A 17,530-nucleotide genomic window follows, 5' to 3' on the forward strand; every position below is an offset into this window, starting at 1 on the left:
TGTGGAATCTTTTATCTCTTGCCGGTATCTCCACACCTGAAGGCAGGTGGAGAGTGTGCTGTCCGGATAGCCAATGTTATTACGCCCTTATTAGGAAAATACGGAAAAGGAGAGATTAACTAGTGTTTATCCTGAGACACTGTCCATAAATTTTAAATGCAAATAAAACTTTATTTTACTTTTGGTCCTCAGTCCCTTCCAAGAGTATCTGCTTATAGAATAAATTTCTATAAATTGAGCCTCACTTGCAATGTTTTCCATTTTCTTCCATTATCTAAAGAAATGTGACAGTGCCAGGCAGTAACTTGACATTTCCAGAATTAATTGGGTAAATATGTTCCCAAGAGCCCTTATATGGCAAAAGATGTACTAACAGAAATGAAGCAATAAAAAGCCTTCCGGGAACATGTGCTTAGCACGTGGCTCTACGATGGTGTCAGGAAGTGTTTTCACTGGCTGAACAGCCCTCGATGAATTTTGTATGTACATGGCCCCTTCTGGAAATAGCCAGGAAGTCCCCAAGTGTCCCAGAATCCTTCCCAATATTACGCTTCGGGAACCCACTCAGTTAAACAGCACTCTATAAAACGAAGAGCTGTGAGAGACTTTTTAGGTCCACTCAGGTTTTCAGACGAGTCGTTATGCCCGATGAGACGGCCCGAGTCCCTGAAGAGGACCTCCTCAACCTCCCGTGGAGTTCACTTTGACGTGGGGGCTTCTCCGCACACCACGCTTTACTCAGAAATGGACCGGATCATTGCCTCAAACCCCCACTGAGACACCACGCGAAGGTTCTAGATGCCTGAGGTGCCCCACATGCAACTTGATGGAAAGGAAATTAAGAAATACAATCTCCAAGGATTTGTTTACTTTCTGGCCAACTTTTCAAGTTTCCATAAGTAATAATAGAGGCCACTGGACAGGCTTCAGGCAAGGCTGGCTTAGCACCAGATGCGGCTGTTATCTGGACAGTAGATAGCCCGGTTAATAGAGCTTCCCTATCTCCAGGGAGATGGCTAAGGGGGCAGTGAAGGGGCTAGCTGACCTCCACTGGACTCTTATTACAGGCTGGCAAATTCAGGAGCAAGTTCACAATCAAAGGAAAAGGAAGCCAGTGTGCTCTGTGCACAGCTCTCTCTTTCTTCCACTCATCGCCTTCCTTCTCTTCACCATCCAACCTCTTTGTCTCTTTTGCCCTCCCTCCCCACCCCTCACCCTGGTTTGGGTTAATGATTTGTTCATTCTTCAAAACAGAAGAATGCTGCCAGCTCGGGAAAAATGACATGGCTTTCTCGGTCTGCTCCCTGTTGGAATTTTTCCTATTTCCAAACTTCTTCTGTGGCAATGGTTCTTTTTAAATGGGGGCTCAGATGCTGCTCTCCGTGCCAACTGCGGAGATTTGGTCACCCAGCCAGCAGGGTGCCCAGCCAGGGACGCCGCAGAGTCAGCCCGTTCTAATTTCCTGGGGGTTACACTACCCACGACGACTGGTAGCCCTGGGCTTTATTCTCATTATGAACTTTAGTTCCCATCCTCTTTTGATCTATCTCATTATTTTTCTCCTTCTCCAGCAACATCTACTCTATTAATGATTACGTTATGTGAAACTAGTAGACCAGGTAAGCAGATGGCCAGACAGGCAAAGGAGTCTGTGATCTCAAACTTCTTTTTCTAATCCCTGAAAGACAGCTTTGAGACTATGGAGTGAAGCAGAGGCATGGAATGAGATGGAGAAACGGAGGCAGAGACTTACACATGGCATCTTCTGTCTCCTGCCTAGTGGCTTGAATAGTTGGGTACAGTTGGGGGAACAAGTAGGAGTCAGACGACCCCACCCTTGGGTCATCCAATCAGATAATCAGCTGGCTGTGTGGCTTGAGACAAGCTTCCTCATACATGCATAATGTAATGTAACATAATGTAATATGGTTAAACTAAATGACCTCCAAGGTCTATTCCATGACTGAGTTCAGGTAAGCTCACGTCCTTCAGAATTTACCTTGGTCCCACCCCCTTAAAGATTCACAGCAGCTGTTTTCAGAACCACCTTTCACAGTAGCCCATGAAAGAAGGAAATGGGGTTAGACACATAAGTTTCCTTCTAATGTCAGGACACGAAGACTGGCTGAAAAGGGGCTATTACGAAAAATCTCCACGTTCCTCAAGCCCTTTCTCTGTCAGCAATCTCCTCCCTCTCAGGAGACAGCTGCCCCTCTGTTCACCGACAAGGTCAAGGCCATCAGGCCAAACCTCTCTCGAATCCTCACCTGTGTGCCAACCACACAGACGCCTGCGTCCACCCTCACCTCCTTCCCTCTAGTCTCAGAGAGAGATGGGTCCTTTCTCTGGCTCGCGCGAAAGGCCACTCTTTCGATTACTGTTCTTCTTTAAAATTGTTCCTGGACAAAAATGACCTTTTGCTCAGGAGCAGACTCAAGGATGATTCTTTAAGAGAATATTCGATTTTCATGTAAGGGGGTTGTCACCGCTCCGGTTTTCTCTACGCGGGGTCCCCAGGGGGAACTTCTGGCCAGTATCACGACCTGTGCTGGCTGCTCTCTTGAGTAGCTGCTTGTTTTCATCTTATCACAGAGTGAGCTACGCAGCTTACCCTGTCTCCCTCTTCGTATCAATTCTGGCAAGTTCAGAGCTAATTCTGGTCGAACTCTTCACTCTAACGTGTGTGCTCATTTCACACACCGAATTCGACACTGACTTCGTTTTTTCTTACCTGTCCTCATTTTCCCTTTTTCCCCCTCTTTCTTATCCATACATTTCTCATTTTAAATCGTTATATCACACGAAAGTATAAATTATACCGTAAGTTCTATCTGCAGTAAGGCATGATATCACTAACCCCGAAAGAAATGAATACATTTCGTATTTAGAAACAGGCATTCGAAATGCACAAGGCTTTCTCTTCCCATAGAAATGAAATTCCAAACATGTAAGAAAAACTTTGGAATGAGCATTAGAACAGAATTCCTTATATTTGAGTTTGAGTATTGGCCATAATAAATTCTTGAAATAAGGTGATCCGATCAAATTGATTGCATGAAGATGCCGGGGCAGCTCCCCGTGAACCCTAAAATTAGGACAGACCGTACCACATAGGCCTTTTCAAAGCTACCTATAACAGGATCTCTGACCATACAGGAAGGTCCTAGAATGACAGAATTAGAGGTGAAGACTTCTTCCCATTAGATTAAAATTTACAGAAAAGGAGCAGACCAAATTATTGAGCAGGAGAGTTAGATATAATTATAAAACTCATTTAACTGAAAGTATTATGCTCCACATGGAGCCCATCTGAATAACTGTTCTAACACTGGACTGTGAACGCCCTGTGATGCTGCCATATTTTCACAGTTAATGGTAAGGTCATTGAATAAATGGCAATCGTTATTATTGTTATCGTCCTATATCATCTTACACTATATACCAGGTGCCGAGCCCCTGCTGCACTTCCTCTCCCAGCTAATGCACCCTTCCTGCTGGTCTCTGCTGCCCATCTTTCAAGAACAACTTCAAACCCCATGCCCTCCACGACTGGGTCCTTCCATTTGGGAAGAGGTGAACATATACACGATTCTTGGAACAGTTATTCTAATGACAGTGTACATTTGGGGGTTAGAATGGAGGAAGACTAAAAGTAGAGACAAACTGGCTGGACACTGGAGACGTTCAGATGTGGGCAGGGGGCAAAGATGGCGAGAGACGGCGCTCGGCTTGACTCTACTCGGTATCGTGATTATGTCCACGTATGCGTCTCTCCCACCCGACTCTGAAGACAAGGATCACGTCCCTAGCGCCTGCCACTGTGTCTGAAACACAAGAGGTGTTCGGTAAATGTAGAAATGGAACGAATTAATTAAAGAGTGGGTGAGTGAATACAACGAATGAAGTGCAAAAGACACCCTTTATTTTGGCCCCTCGATGAAGCAGGGAAGAGTTAAAATCCCATCCTTGCAGGAGAAAGGGGCCGTTTTATCGTCCTGCTCATCACCGCTCTCCTCCCCAAACGCTGGATGGGCTCCAGGTTGCTGATGTTCCTTATAAAACCCGCTGCCCAGAACTAAGCACAGACTCCAGACAGGGCCTGATCGGGACTGTGTCTAGAGGGATCATCTCTTCCAGCCATCTGAACACTCTATCCCTTTTAACAGAGCCCAAAATCGTTGGCGTATTTTTAACGGCCACGTCACGCTTTTGCGTCATACGAAGCTTATGCCCACGATGATTTTCATATTGATTATTGAAAACACAAATATCCACCAGCTTTGTTTGCACGTTTTATATCCTAAAATCCAAGTTCATCTCTGTAAATTCTCACGGTGTCGGGCTGAGCCCGGGATTCGATTCTTTACATTTTCACGTAAAATCATTTGGAATCCCTAATCTGTCATAGTCCTAGGTGCTCTGCGCCCCACGACTGCGCAGCATTTACTCGGCAGCTAATTCTGAGTATCCACTGGGTGGCAAACACAGGCGGTGGGCACGGCCCCCCCCCCCCCCCCGCCCGAACAGCAATCGTTTCTAAAGCGCTGTAGAGGGAAGATGCTCCTCAACTCCACGCTGCATTTACGCTCACGTGCGAAGGGGGCCTGGGAGGGGAGGCAGGGTGCAGGCGCCCTATGAGTCAGGGTGCTTTCTGTCCGTGGCGACTCCTCGTTACTCTGCAAGGATCATCTCGCCCCGGTTAAATTCCACGCCGAGGTAAATAGCTCTTCCACATCTGTTTCAATCATCCGCTCAACATCCCCCTGCAAACGTCCACCATCTCTTCAAACTGACTGCTGAAGCCACTGCAACGTCTCACCAAACACTTTCGCTTACGAAGTATTCTCAGTGTGAGTCCTTTCAACGGGTATTGTCTCCTTTGAACGTCACATGGCTTCTGACTGCCTACTGTTCCAATCCCTAAGCCCAACACGTGAGGCCCCCTCAAAGTCACTTTTCTAATTTTCTCTTTCTTATTCTTCCCTAGGGAAAAAAAGTCCCCTCCTTTCAAGTTGTTCTTCTCATAGTGGCCTGAAGAGGTTTGCACATGACAATCGGTACTTTGGTTCATATCTTTGCCCTCGTTTAATAAACTTTCTCCTGCTCCTGACTATTCACGTTTTAAGAAAACCACCTCTTATCTAATGCCCCTTCTAAACACTAAGGCCTTAGAGTTTTCCATTTCCTATCCCTCATCTCTTCAAGTATATATTCTCTAAAATGATCATTATATAATTAAACAAATACCTGTTGCACACCCACTCTGAGCTGAACTCTTCGTTAGGCATGTGAGGCTTAAACCTGACACACAGTGTGGAATGGGGGTTGATAGCACCGGCTCTGACGTCTGACCTAATCCCTCTTCTACCGCTGCCATAAGATAGTTATTTAACTAAATTCCTATTTTCTTACATGGAGATAATCGAAATATTTGCTTCTTGGAGCTATCGTGAGCATTAAATAAGAGAATCCATGCAAAGCTCTTTACTTCATTGGTAAAATAGATACATGGTTGATAGAGAGACAGAGAGATAGACAAACAGGGTTACGTTACTAGGAAAACGAAGGTCTAAGGAAATGGTGCCTGTCAGGAGTTTCACCCCCAAGATGAAAACCCAGCTCGCTGCACCCCATGTGTTGGCACCACCTCGCGAGGGCTGCCCGGGGAACCCTCAGGAGTCCTCCCTATGGCCCACTCCTTTGGCCATAGTTGCTTGAACCTGAGGCTGGCCAGAAACCTATGACTTCTGATGTGACAGACAAAGATGAGTGGGACCAAACCCCACAGGCTCGTTCCAGAATCTGAAGCAAGACTCTGCAAGAAACCGGGGTAATTGGCAGTGAGATATGAGTCTGAAGAGATGACTCAACGAGACAAAGAGGGGGCCCCGGCAAGCCGAGTTCAGTTTCAATGGAAAGCCGTAAGGAGACGCGAACTCCGTAATCTAACCAACTAGTGACAAGGCCCGAATGGCGCAGATGTACTGAGACATAGAGCACCCTGTGGCCTGCGAAAGACACGGGGTGCTCGAGCCCGTCTGGCTCCACCTCCAGCCCATATGTAATTGTACAACGAACCCATTTTCTTTAGTTAACTTGAGTGAGTCTCTGTTCCTGGCAACCACAAACGGCTGACCAACACGCCTGGTAGGGACCCTGCTAACCTGCAGCATCATTTCGAAGAGGCTGCATCTGATGGGAGGGAGCCGCCTCCCTGCTGGGGACCTGCCCTTCCTCTTCCTGGCCGCTATAGTTGACGAGTTCTCAACTGGTCCTCAACATTCACTCCATGTTTCTCACTTTCAGAGCCACCTGGGAGCTCCGCTCCTCAAACAATGAGGCAATGAATGGAACTGCTCAGGGCCTTTCCCTCCCCGGCTAACACACTCGCACTTTCATGGGTATCTTTAGTTATTTGACTTACCTCTGAAGACGGCAATTCTACCACGGTCATGAGTCAAGTAGGAGGGGTTATGAGAGGGTAGATTCTGAAGACCCCGTTTTCCAATGCAGAGTAGCGTACTCCACCCTACCCAACCCCGATCCAACACTGTCGTTCATTCTCCCTATGTCACTGATGTTTCATACACATATACACGTACATATATATATATATATACACAAATTCATTTCAAAAATATCAGTTGAGCACTTCCCACATTCAAGAATTATAAACAAGACAGAGTAAAAGGAAAAAAAAAAAAGAACTGTAAACGAAGAGCCTTAAAGTCTTGTGCAAGAGACAGACAGCAACGGGTAATTACAGTAAGTATGATAAATATGTGTTTGGGCAGGGGGCAAATTTTTACTGTAGAGGGGTAAATAGTAAATATTTTAGGTTGTGTGGGCCACGCAGTCTCCATTGTAACTACACGACTTCGCCACATGAAAGCAGCCATAAACAATGTGTAAACAAGTGGATTCCAATAAAAGCGCATTCCAATAACATTTTATCTGGTGGTAGGCTAAATCTGGTCCATGGGCCACAGTCTGCCAATCACCATACTAGGGGAAGAGCTTTCCTTCACTCGTCAAATCTGTTGAACACTTCTTATTCCTTTTGCTGTTCTAAGTGAGAAGGCATTAAAATAGTAACCCAAACATACGAAAACCCCTTCTCCGACGGAACTTTCATTCTAGCAGAGAAGATGGACATTAAGCAAAATTTAAAATGTATATAACATACAGCTCATTAGTAAGAAATTCCAAGAACAGAACTAAAACAGGAAAGAAAGCATTAAGAGTCAGAAGGGTATGTGAAATTTTAGATGAGGTCACCAGGGAAGGCTTCGCCAAAGGTGACTTTGAGAAAAGACTCGAAGGAAGTGGGAAAACTAGCCTTCTGGAATTCTGGAGGGAGAACATTCCAGCACAGTGAGACGCCACTCCCAAAGCATGCGGGAGAAGGGTGGCTGTCAAGGGGCAGTGAGAAGGCCAGCACGGCTGGAATTAAGTAAGCAAGGGGGAGCATGGGCGGAGGTGAGGCCACAAAAGGAAGAGGTGCCACATCGGGTGGAGTCCTGCAGGTCAGGGTCACGCTGTTGGCCTTGACCTTGAGTGAGCTGGGAAGCTAGCTGCTGGAGAATTCTGGGCAGAGGGATGAGCGCCGAGTTCCGCTCTAACAGGATTCCCCCGGCTGCTTTGTTAAAACCAGACTCGGGGTGGGGACTGTGAGTAAAAGTGGGGAGGCCAGTGAAGACGCTATTGTAGTAACACAGGTGGGGGACCCCGGGATGAGAAGCGATGCAAAAGAGACAGCGATTTGAGTACAAAAGGAACGTTCCCAGGACTGCGGAAGTGACATCCTAACTGAGAGGCAGAGGATAAGCAAGCGTCACCCAAGTATCAAGCTATGGGACTCAGGTCCACAGAGCTCCTGGTGAGAGGTCAGAGGCCACTGCGGTTCAGGGAAGTCATGGGTCAGCAGCTTCCACGCGAGGCTGACACTCTGTTGAAACAAATCCTCAAAAAAACAAACCTGATGTCCAAGCTAACTGTGTGCTCCACCTACTCCACGACCCACCTCCCCGGGCTAGGGGAAGACCCAGCAACAAGGTTTAACTTTTATTCAGTCACTAAAGTAACATAGAAACAGGGTTCCTAGAGAAAAGAAAAAAGAAAATGTTCATAAATGTGCAGTTGGGTTTTTTTGGGTTCTTAGGCTTAAATCCTAGGACAGGACCCCTAAGTGAAGTCACCTGAGACACTGGCATCCGGCCAGAACACCAGGGCCGGCACCCTAACTACTAGGAAAACGCCCAAGTATCTTGGTGTTGGATGTAGTTGGTTGGAGACTAGAGTCTCTCCTAAAAACTTTCTAAGAGGAAATATTTTTAACCCAGACGCACCACCTGGCTCACTTGCAAGCCTCTTTGGCGAGGGGAAAAACTATGAAATGGAGAAAAACAACCTCACCTCACCTCGGAAGGGAGGGTCACTGAGCCAGCTGAACGGAGAAACTGGATGTCATTTACTCTATGACATGGTACCTACTGGGACCGGGAAGAAATTGGCCTGTCGGGAAACGAACAGGAGACATTTCTATTTGCAGGAAAACTTTCTGAACTTCCCTGTAAGATATTCTCTTACTTCTTCCCTCCTATTCTCTTTGCCGGGTGAAATGAGCATGAGAAGGTGAGGCCAGTCTCTTTAGAGTTCACATTGTTTGCACGATTGGAAGGGGCCAGTGGCGGGGAGGTTGAGACCTTTTCTTGCTGTTCGATTTTAAAGTTTCTCCTCCACTTCTCTGCCCTCTTCTGCCCTTACACTTATTTTCTGGTGTAGGCGTTTTGTTTGTTTGTTTGTTTGGCTGCAGGGAATTTAGAATCCCAGCTTCAAAAGAAACCTGTCGTGAAGCCCGGCTCACGTCTAACAGACCCGCCATCGCAGGGCCCAGGCTGACCATTCCTTTAGCTCAACAGCCGCAGAGGATGGGGTAAGCAAGGCACAGCTGATCTCCAGCATCCAGGTGTGTGCGGCACCAAGTTCCCCTTCGGTGTCACGTGTGTCTGCCCCCCTGCCACAGGATACACGCGCCGTACTGCGCACACCTGCAGACGCCACTCTCTCTGCCGCTGCCCACCCTCTGCAGGGTTCTCAGCATAGCTGCGTACAGCAGTCCTTCTGCCCTCGAAGCAAAACTCAGGAGATGAAGCAAAGACGAGGCAGTGAGACATCAACACACAGAGCCCTCGGCCCACCGAACAAGCGGGAGGCGTTGTCCCCCATCCGCTTCGGAGCACGGTCTGACGCTGGGTGACCGATGGCTTGCTTAAACTGTGCTCGGCTATTTGTATTTATTTGGTGATTTTTCTCGGCATGATAACAAGATTATGAAATCGGACACACGGGAACCACGGACAGAGGCAAGCGCACTGTTCCATGTTTGGCTGGACACTAAGCTCAACCCTAGTGTGAAAAGGAGAAAGAGGATAAGAGATGGAAAGTAGGTTGGGAAAAATAAAAGAAACAGTTCGCAACCAAAAAGAAACTGAAGCCCGCCATGATCAGCGAAGCCGAGTCTCCCTTAGGACAGAGAGTGTCCTTCGGCCAGGCTTCGGAGGACGCGTCATGAGGAGTGGTCAGTGGCCTTTGTGTTCTCACGGGGACGGACTCTCAAGCCCCTTCCTTCCTCAGCTCTTGCAGACCTTCTCTCGGAGAAGCCACTATGTAGCAATAGGCATCCGGCCCACACAGCCGTGGCTGCCCGCAAGCCAAGTTCCCCTCCTTTAGTAATTCTGTTCAACTGGCTGGGTAATGTATCAATAATTCATATCTCCTCCTGCTCAGCCCCAAGTCTGATAAATAATCGCCCTTTGATAAGTCCATCTGGGCTACAGATGTTTGGTGCTGGATTCCTCAGGCTCTGCCCTACTCTCAGACCCTCTGGGAGAGGGACGTCTTTGAGATAGAGTTCTGGTTTCTCACTGGGCTAGGGGCAGGGGACCTGCTGAGTGAGATCTGAGAAATGAGGAGGATTGCTCGCACACCGATCGTTGCACCTGCATGTTAGGAATCTACCTACAGGTGCCTCCCTCCTCTGCCTCCCCGCTATCCCCGCTAAACCGTGAGCTCCCAAGTAAGGCTCTGTGCCTGACACACTCTGTTTGCTCAGTGAACATCTGGCAAGGCATCTGATGAAGCTGGATTCCCTTCGGGGTCACATGTAATGGAATCGTGAGCCTGAGTTCTGTGATTTAATTGCAGTGATAGGGATCCTGCCTAAGTTCAGAGTCAATCGATAACCACACCAAGTCCCAGGCCCTCAAGAATTCCAGGGGTCTGCGTCTCCACGAATCCAAAGTGCTTTCAAATGAACCGCGGTGCGGAAGAGCGGTCTACACTCCATGCTCTGCTTGTAGTGCCTTGGCCTGGACTGAAACACCTAAAATTCATATAAAACTACCAAGCCCCTCTGCTGAGTTGTTAGCACCGAGACTCTCTGCTCAGCTTTCCACATCTGGGCATCTTAGGAATAATTGGTTTTCAAAATATAGGTCTTGCCAGAGTTATGCAAAACACTGAAAATTTGTTATAATCACAATTCAACATAAGGAACACAAGGGAGAAGATGGGAGAAGGAAAAAGATATTGTAATGAAATAAATAAATGTAAGGGGCCTGAGAAGAGAAGGGCTCGCCTCTCCCCTTGGCTCTGCTCCAGGTCCCTTCCCCCAAAAGAGGGAATTCACAGATTACCATTGCTTTCCAGTTCATGAGTATAAAAGTAAAAGCGTGGCTCCTACTGTAAGCAAGCACTAGATGGTTGAGGAAATCCTCTAACATGAAAGACAAAGAGGAATTTAGAAGAAAAAAAAAAAAAGGAAAAAATTGATGACGGATCAATTAGATAGAGTGCATAGAAAAAAATTCTGAATGGATCTCATTTTTAGCATCAAAAAAGGTTGCATTCTTAAAATAAAAATGATTAGTATAGAAAACCAAAGAATAAGATCTTAAAAATATAATTGCTGAAATAAAAACAATAGAAGAGTTGGAAGTTAAACTCAAGGAAATCCCCCCCCCCAAAAAAAAAATAACCAAGAGATAATCCATATGAGAGAAAAAAGAAAAAGAAAAAAAAAAGACAGAGAATAAATTCAGGACATCCATCTCAGTAGAAAAAGAGAACAGAGAAAACTGAATTTTAAAAATCAAAGTAATAATCTAATAGTACTTGCCAGAGGTGAGGGGCAGGAGGGTCGAAATTTAAAGGACCACTGTGTTATCAACAAGAGAAGGATAAAAGGTCAACCCTGTTGTTTAAAAATGTTATCATACTATCCCTAAAACAAGGTTAAGATTCTAAACCATTTTTAAAAAGAAACAATTTCTACCTCTAAAAAGACACAGAATCATCAGAATAGAAGCTAGAGGCAATTAATAAATTTCTTCAGAAGTTTGAGAATGTTTCACAACCTCAAATTTTACACCAAGACAAACTGTCAGTAATTGTGCAAAGGCAAAATAAAAACATTTTGATAAATGTATTTTCAGAAAAAAATTTCCTAAAACACCATTTCTTAGAAAGTGTTTTCCAATAAAATAGGGTAGGAAAAAAAAAAAGGCAGTAAACAGAAGTTCCAGGATGACAGCTGTGCAGCAGACCTAAAGATGGCTGGTCACAACTGAAAGTGGACAGAGAAACAGAATACACTAGAAGGAAGAGCTCCAGAATGTATTAAAAAAAAAAAGAAAAAAAGAACACGACATTAGATAGCAAAAAAGAAGGAAAGAAGAAAGGAAGGGAAAAGGGGAGAAAGGGAGGAACTAGAAACTTAAGGGGTAGGGGAGGGTGGAAAGTAACTACGCCAGAAAAAAATATAGAATAACAGAATAACACTTTGTTCTGCAACAACAACAAAAAATATTTCGTAGTCGTGATATTGTACATGAATATGTGTATAACGAATTCGACCAAAAACAGTAAAATAATTATGTTGAAAAGGTGGAGAGGGAGAGGCAGTAGAAAAGTTATCTCATCTTTATCATGAGAGCCAGTCAACGCAGAATGTTTAAAACTGACGACTCAAGTCATGTGATATTTGGAGCTGTAGAGGCAATTGCCAGAAGAGACAGGTAAACTCAACGTGGGAGCCAGGCCAGAGAGTGGAGTGGGAGGGGCAGGAAGTGGGCAGGGGACTGTCTCCTTCCTGACGTCTTTCGGTACGATTTGATATTTTCAACCATGAACATTTGTTACTTTGATTTAAATATTTTTAACTATCGGAAAGTATAAATAGTTCCTTTTATTCCACTGAGTTTTGCATGTAGGGGTAAGAAGGTTCGAAACACTTCTGGGTCTATAGATAAAGAGGGATGAGTTACCATGGCGACTCTGCAGCGTAAGTTATAAACGCCCAGATAGGGGCAGTGGCAGTAAGGATTTAGAGAGGCGAAAGGCCACACTGAGGAAAAGGACGCGTGGACGCCTGGAGAGACAGCTCTCTCAGGCAGAGCAGCGGGCCGCCGTAAGGAACGAGGAGACAGATGAAAACAAGCCAGATTTCCCTCTCTGGGAATCCTGAGAGTTGGCAACCACTGTTACAACTGAGGTTTAGTTTCTGCTTAAGGTTATCAAAATCTAGAAACCAAACCCAAACAGAATCTTTCTTATGTGACTATTTCTGGTAATGTGATCAGTTCCCTGTGTATTATTATGTAAACAAAGGCTGCCGATCTGTCAGCTCTAATAATCATAATAACTAACGTTTAGTTTAGAACTATTTTTGTATATTGAGAAGTTTTAGAGTTACCAAACACTTTTCCGTACCTTATTTCATTTGATTCATAAAAAAAAAAAAAAAAAAAAAAAAAAAAAAAAAAAAAAAACCCTAGGATATAGGTAATGCAAAGTACTACTACAATCACCCCCATTTTACCAACAAGCCCCCTGACTTGCAGAGAGTGACTTACACAATTTACATAGCTAATTTTAAGTAGTGAGGACTCAGGACTCTGGCTATATTTCCTGATTCCAAATCTTACACTCAACCCCTGACATCACGTGCCTGAAGTACAGGCAAACCTATTAACTGGTGTTAACTGACTGCCCGCATACAGGACACAGTGAATTACCATATGAATTGTGATCAACAAACACAAAGGCAGCCAAGTAGGGATCGAGTGGGAGGTGAGATCCAGTCCTCCTGCCTCCCACCAACACGACGCCCTAGCTCAGGTGTGAGCCTTATTATAATTTGTACCAAGGTGCCAGGTCCGTAACAGAGAAGCCTTGCCCACACGTACAAATTAACAAGTTTACCTCCCACATCTCTCTCCTACCTCCTTCCAAAACTCCCCAGACCTCGAGCAGACCGTCCAATGGAAATTCTGTTGTTGACTTCCGTCTCACCTTGGAAGACACACTGGATTCAATCGCTCATTAAAATAAACATGAGGTAAACGACGAAGGGCCGGCTGCCTTTCTAGGCACTGGCAGTGTCCTGATTAACAGGAGCCGCGATTTCATGAGGCTGACATTCCGGGCAGGGGACAGACAAAGGAAGCACGCGGAAAACATCAGAGGTGATCAGTGGTGTTCAGAGAACTGAAATTACTTGGCGTAACAGTGGTCGATTGGGTGATTTAAATTGGGGCGTCAGGAAAGTCCTCTTCAGGAGGTGACACTTAAGCAAATATTGGAATGACAAGAGAAAATCCATCAACTGAAGAGGAGGGAGAAAAGGATTGCAAGAAGATGAAACTGGCTCATGCAAAACACAAGCTTGATTATCCCATGGAAAAGAAGAGAGTCCGGGAGGCCGCGCCTCGCGGGGCATCGTACTGGGGGAGGAAGCTGGAGAGACAGGCAGGGGTCTGGCTGCAGCGGGGCCTGTGAGCCAGGCAGACGGTCTGCATTTTACTCAAGGTACAGCGGGAAAAAAAATTTAAGAAGAGGAATGACAGGATCGGATTCGCCTTTTACAAAGGATCTTTCTAGGTGCTATGTGGAGAACGGAATTCAGTGAGCAGCAGGGAAAGGCTCGTCACCTAAAGGAGGCGTGTGGTCACACGTAGGATGTCTTGTGTTCAGGAAGCTGCTGCATGGAGACCAAGCATGTAAGAGGCCCCCACACGGATCCGCGCTGCTCCGCGGGGACCTAAGACCGCGGGCAGAGCGCTCGTGGGTGACCGGGAGCACTGGTTTCTATTTACACGCACCTGTTTGCTCTCCGTGGCCACCCCCCGCTTCCTCTCACAGGCTAAGCTGCTCAGGTGTCTCAAGCACCTGGTGCATCCGTCTTCAGGTGCACGTCACACCACACACACTGCTGTGTGCTCCACAGAGAGTGAGTACTGCGAGGGCCGTCCCTTGTCCTAGTCATCTCTATGTCCCTAATTACGTAACCCAACACCTAGTGCTTCAGGAAAGCACAATAATGTCTGGAGGACGCATGTTTTATCTGGGAGCCACGTGAACCCCCTTTCTGTCTCCAGAAGCCAAAAGGAGAAAATGATGCTAGAAATGCGCCCTAGAGCAGGGCACCCCAAGCCCCGGGGCCTTACCTCCTGGGCGAGTCGGGGTCGAAGCAGGTCCTGTGCACGTCGGCCACCTCGGGGTCACAGCAGTCGCCGTCGTCGAAGTCGTTCAGCATGTTGTTGCACTCGGCGTGGCAGAGCCCGTCCCTGCGGTTCCAGGCATAGCAGCGGCCGCGCAGGCGGCAGTCGCCCCCGTCGTAGCCCGTGAGCGGGTGCTCGCACTCGGGGTCGCAGTGGTCGTTGCCGATCTTGCCGGGCTCACAGCCCACGAGCACGACCCGGAGGCGCAGCGTGGAGTTGAGGACCCGCTGGACACTCAGCTGCCAGGTGATGTTGTAGCGGCCGAAGGCCTCGTTCAGAGCCTCGTGCTGCCGGCGGATCTGCTGCTCGCTCACGGTGGGGTTCAGGCCCTCGTCGTCGCAGACATTCACCACCTGGTAGCGTATCACCTTCTCCCCGCGAAGGGGCCAGTGCCCGTTGTACTGGGAGATGAGTTCTACATTGTCACACGCCGTCTGCCCACAGAGCGGGGGCCGCAGAGGCGACAAGATCTCAGGCTCCAGCTCCAAGCCCTGGAGAACCTCGAGCCGTGGGTATGTCTCCTCTCTAAAGGGGGCCCACTGTTCTTCCAGGGGCTCGAAACTGGCCGTCAGGACCAGCGTGGCCAGCTCCTCCACCCCGCTCGGATGCTGAGGACTGTGCTGCAGGTGGCTTTGCGAGAGGGCCATTGACCAGAAGACCAGCGTGCCCAGGTGTCCACGGAAACGGTGTCCGTGCTCAGAGCTGTCCCCTCCCACGAGCACAGCGCGGCAAGATGCCATGAAGGGGCTGTGCAGGGGCCCAGACTGCTCTGGACTACTGGCCACCTGAGTGCCATCCACATACAGGGCCATGCGCCGTCCGTCGTAAGTGGCCGCCACGTGCGTCCACGTGCCTGGCTGGTAGCGACTGTGGCCAGTCACAACGGTGGCTGTCTTCACGCGGTCGGTGCGAAGCGAGAAGAAGAAGCGAGCATCTCGCCTGCCCACGTCCTTTCCTGAGCGGATCCCCAGGGCCCAGCCCTTGTCACTGACAGTGTGGGAGCAGTTATCAAACACACCTGGGAAAGAAGGAAGGATCGAGGGGAGAAAGACCAGATACAAAGGGGGGATGGAGAAAGGGAGAAGAAAACCCGTGTGAATAGCAAGAATGCAGGTTTTTAATGGGAAAAAATTAAGTGACACAGATTCCCCCCACCCTAAGATGCCTGCTCAGTAGCCCCACATCAGGCCCTCCAGCAACGTCTCTCCCTAAAGGAAGCTGATTTGAAATTTCATCAAATTTAGCTCATTCTTTACTCCCAGATAACCATATTGGAAGTTGTAATGGGGACGTCTAATGTAAGCGACGACCATCCTCGAGCACTTTGTCACCAATGTTCCTGATGCAGACGTTGAGTCCATGCCTTGTCTCTCTGACCCTAGTCCCTTTTCTTTTCCTCAAAGCCATGAGGGCAGTCATAGTTTTTACAAAAGACGGTACTCTCTCGTGCCCTCAGAAGGTCATTTTCCCTAATGTATACTGAAATGCTGATTCTTATGGGGAAAACAAGGAGCTGATGAATCAAGGAGTCCCACCGGAGAAGACCGTACAACCCAGACGTCATTCCCAGCCCGCTATTCCCTCTAGTGTCTCTCTAAGGTCAAGGACACCCATCCACAAAGAACCGTTGCTCCCCAGAGTAGGCAAAATGGCATTGCCCCATGGCCTTAGCCTGAAAACTTGGTCAAATCAGTTAGAAGAAAGACTGTCTTATAGCCAATGGTGCCCGCCACAGTGCAGAGCAGAGGGAACCTGGCCAGGTGGGTGAAGATCCTCACCACTCGCTACTCTGCCACCTTGCTCAAGGGACGCACAAGACTACCAAGTCCAACTGAGTAAACAAAAGGAGGAACACCTGTAGATAATTAGATCATCAATAAGTTGGCAGGAGGAAGGAGTAGTCAGGTCATACGTAACATGAGAAATGCTAAAGGCAGTTTGGAGGCCTTAAGTGTTTCCATCTTTGGTCATGAACCCACCATCTCCTCCCAGGAATCTCTTAGAATACATAGCTCCATTCCTCGACTCTGGAGGGTGTGAAGGGAGAATTATTTGATTCTATTCTCCCTTAAGAGTGAATAAACCAAACTGCAGTGAGGCTGGAATTGCAGTCTGTATTCAGACAAACACAGGTTTAGCCCCAACATTGAATTTATAATCTGGGAGCTCCAAGCTCCACCCCTAGGTGGTGGGAAGAGAATCAGTCTTGGTTACTTGGAGGGCTGTCACTCTACTAACCCACAAAGAGTTCACATTTCATCTCATTGTCATGCTCCTCCTGGGAAAAAGCGTCCCACTTGGAATTAGCCATTTCGGTCCATCGAACGTTTACTGAACACCCCATTCAAGCCAGACACCAACACTCTTCCAGCTTTGGAAGAAAAGGTGGTCTCTGCCCACGGGAAGTCTCTTGGGGAAGTGAGAAACATAGGAGATTACTTCAGAATAAAATCAGAACTCAGATCGAGGGATACAGAGGTGAGCGAAAAGAGAGCCAAATCTCAACCCACAGATCAGAGAGGACTTCCCGAAGGGACGAGACCCAAATCTATCCTTGAAGAACATGTAAGAGTTGGCCAGGCAAAAGAATTACAGAAGATCATCACACAGTGAGGACAGCAGGAATGGAGGTACCTGGGGCGAAAGAGGTCAAGGTATGTCTTATATAGCACAGTAAGGGGCTCATACTACCTAAGTTATGAAATACGTAGAGGTTTTTGTATTGCTGCCAAATGCCTCTGGTGTCCTGAGAGCACGCAGAGTAACTGTAGCAGGAAACGTGCCAAGGTTATTGGCCTTGCCTGCACACTAGATCTAACCGCGATCAAGACATAAAAGAAAGTTTCCAAAGCTTGCAGATGGACAAGTGTGGCCCAAGAAATACGTGAACACCACAAAAGGACCCGTGCACTTGTGCAGTACGTATTTATGAAGCAATGCGATGCAAGCTGCCAACCTCAGTCATCGGG

General features: G+C 47.4%; 1 protein-coding gene across 1 annotated transcript in view; it reads right to left on the reverse strand.

The window, feature by feature from the left end:
- The window catches only part of PAPPA2 (pappalysin 2), a 169,733-nt gene that overhangs the window by 136,041 nt on the left and 16,162 nt on the right, over positions 1-17,530 (reverse strand). Inside the window, exon 2 of the mRNA XM_016154370.2 lies at positions 14,508-15,579. Within this exon, the coding sequence (XP_016009856.2) occupies positions 14,508-15,579 (1,072 nt within the window). The remainder of the gene's footprint in view (positions 1-14,507; positions 15,580-17,530) is intronic.

This window comes from Rousettus aegyptiacus, unplaced genomic scaffold (assembly GCF_014176215.1).
Source record: "Rousettus aegyptiacus isolate mRouAeg1 unplaced genomic scaffold, mRouAeg1.p scaffold_m13_p_17, whole genome shotgun sequence".
NCBI classification, from domain to species: Eukaryota; Metazoa; Chordata; class Mammalia; order Chiroptera; family Pteropodidae; genus Rousettus; species Rousettus aegyptiacus.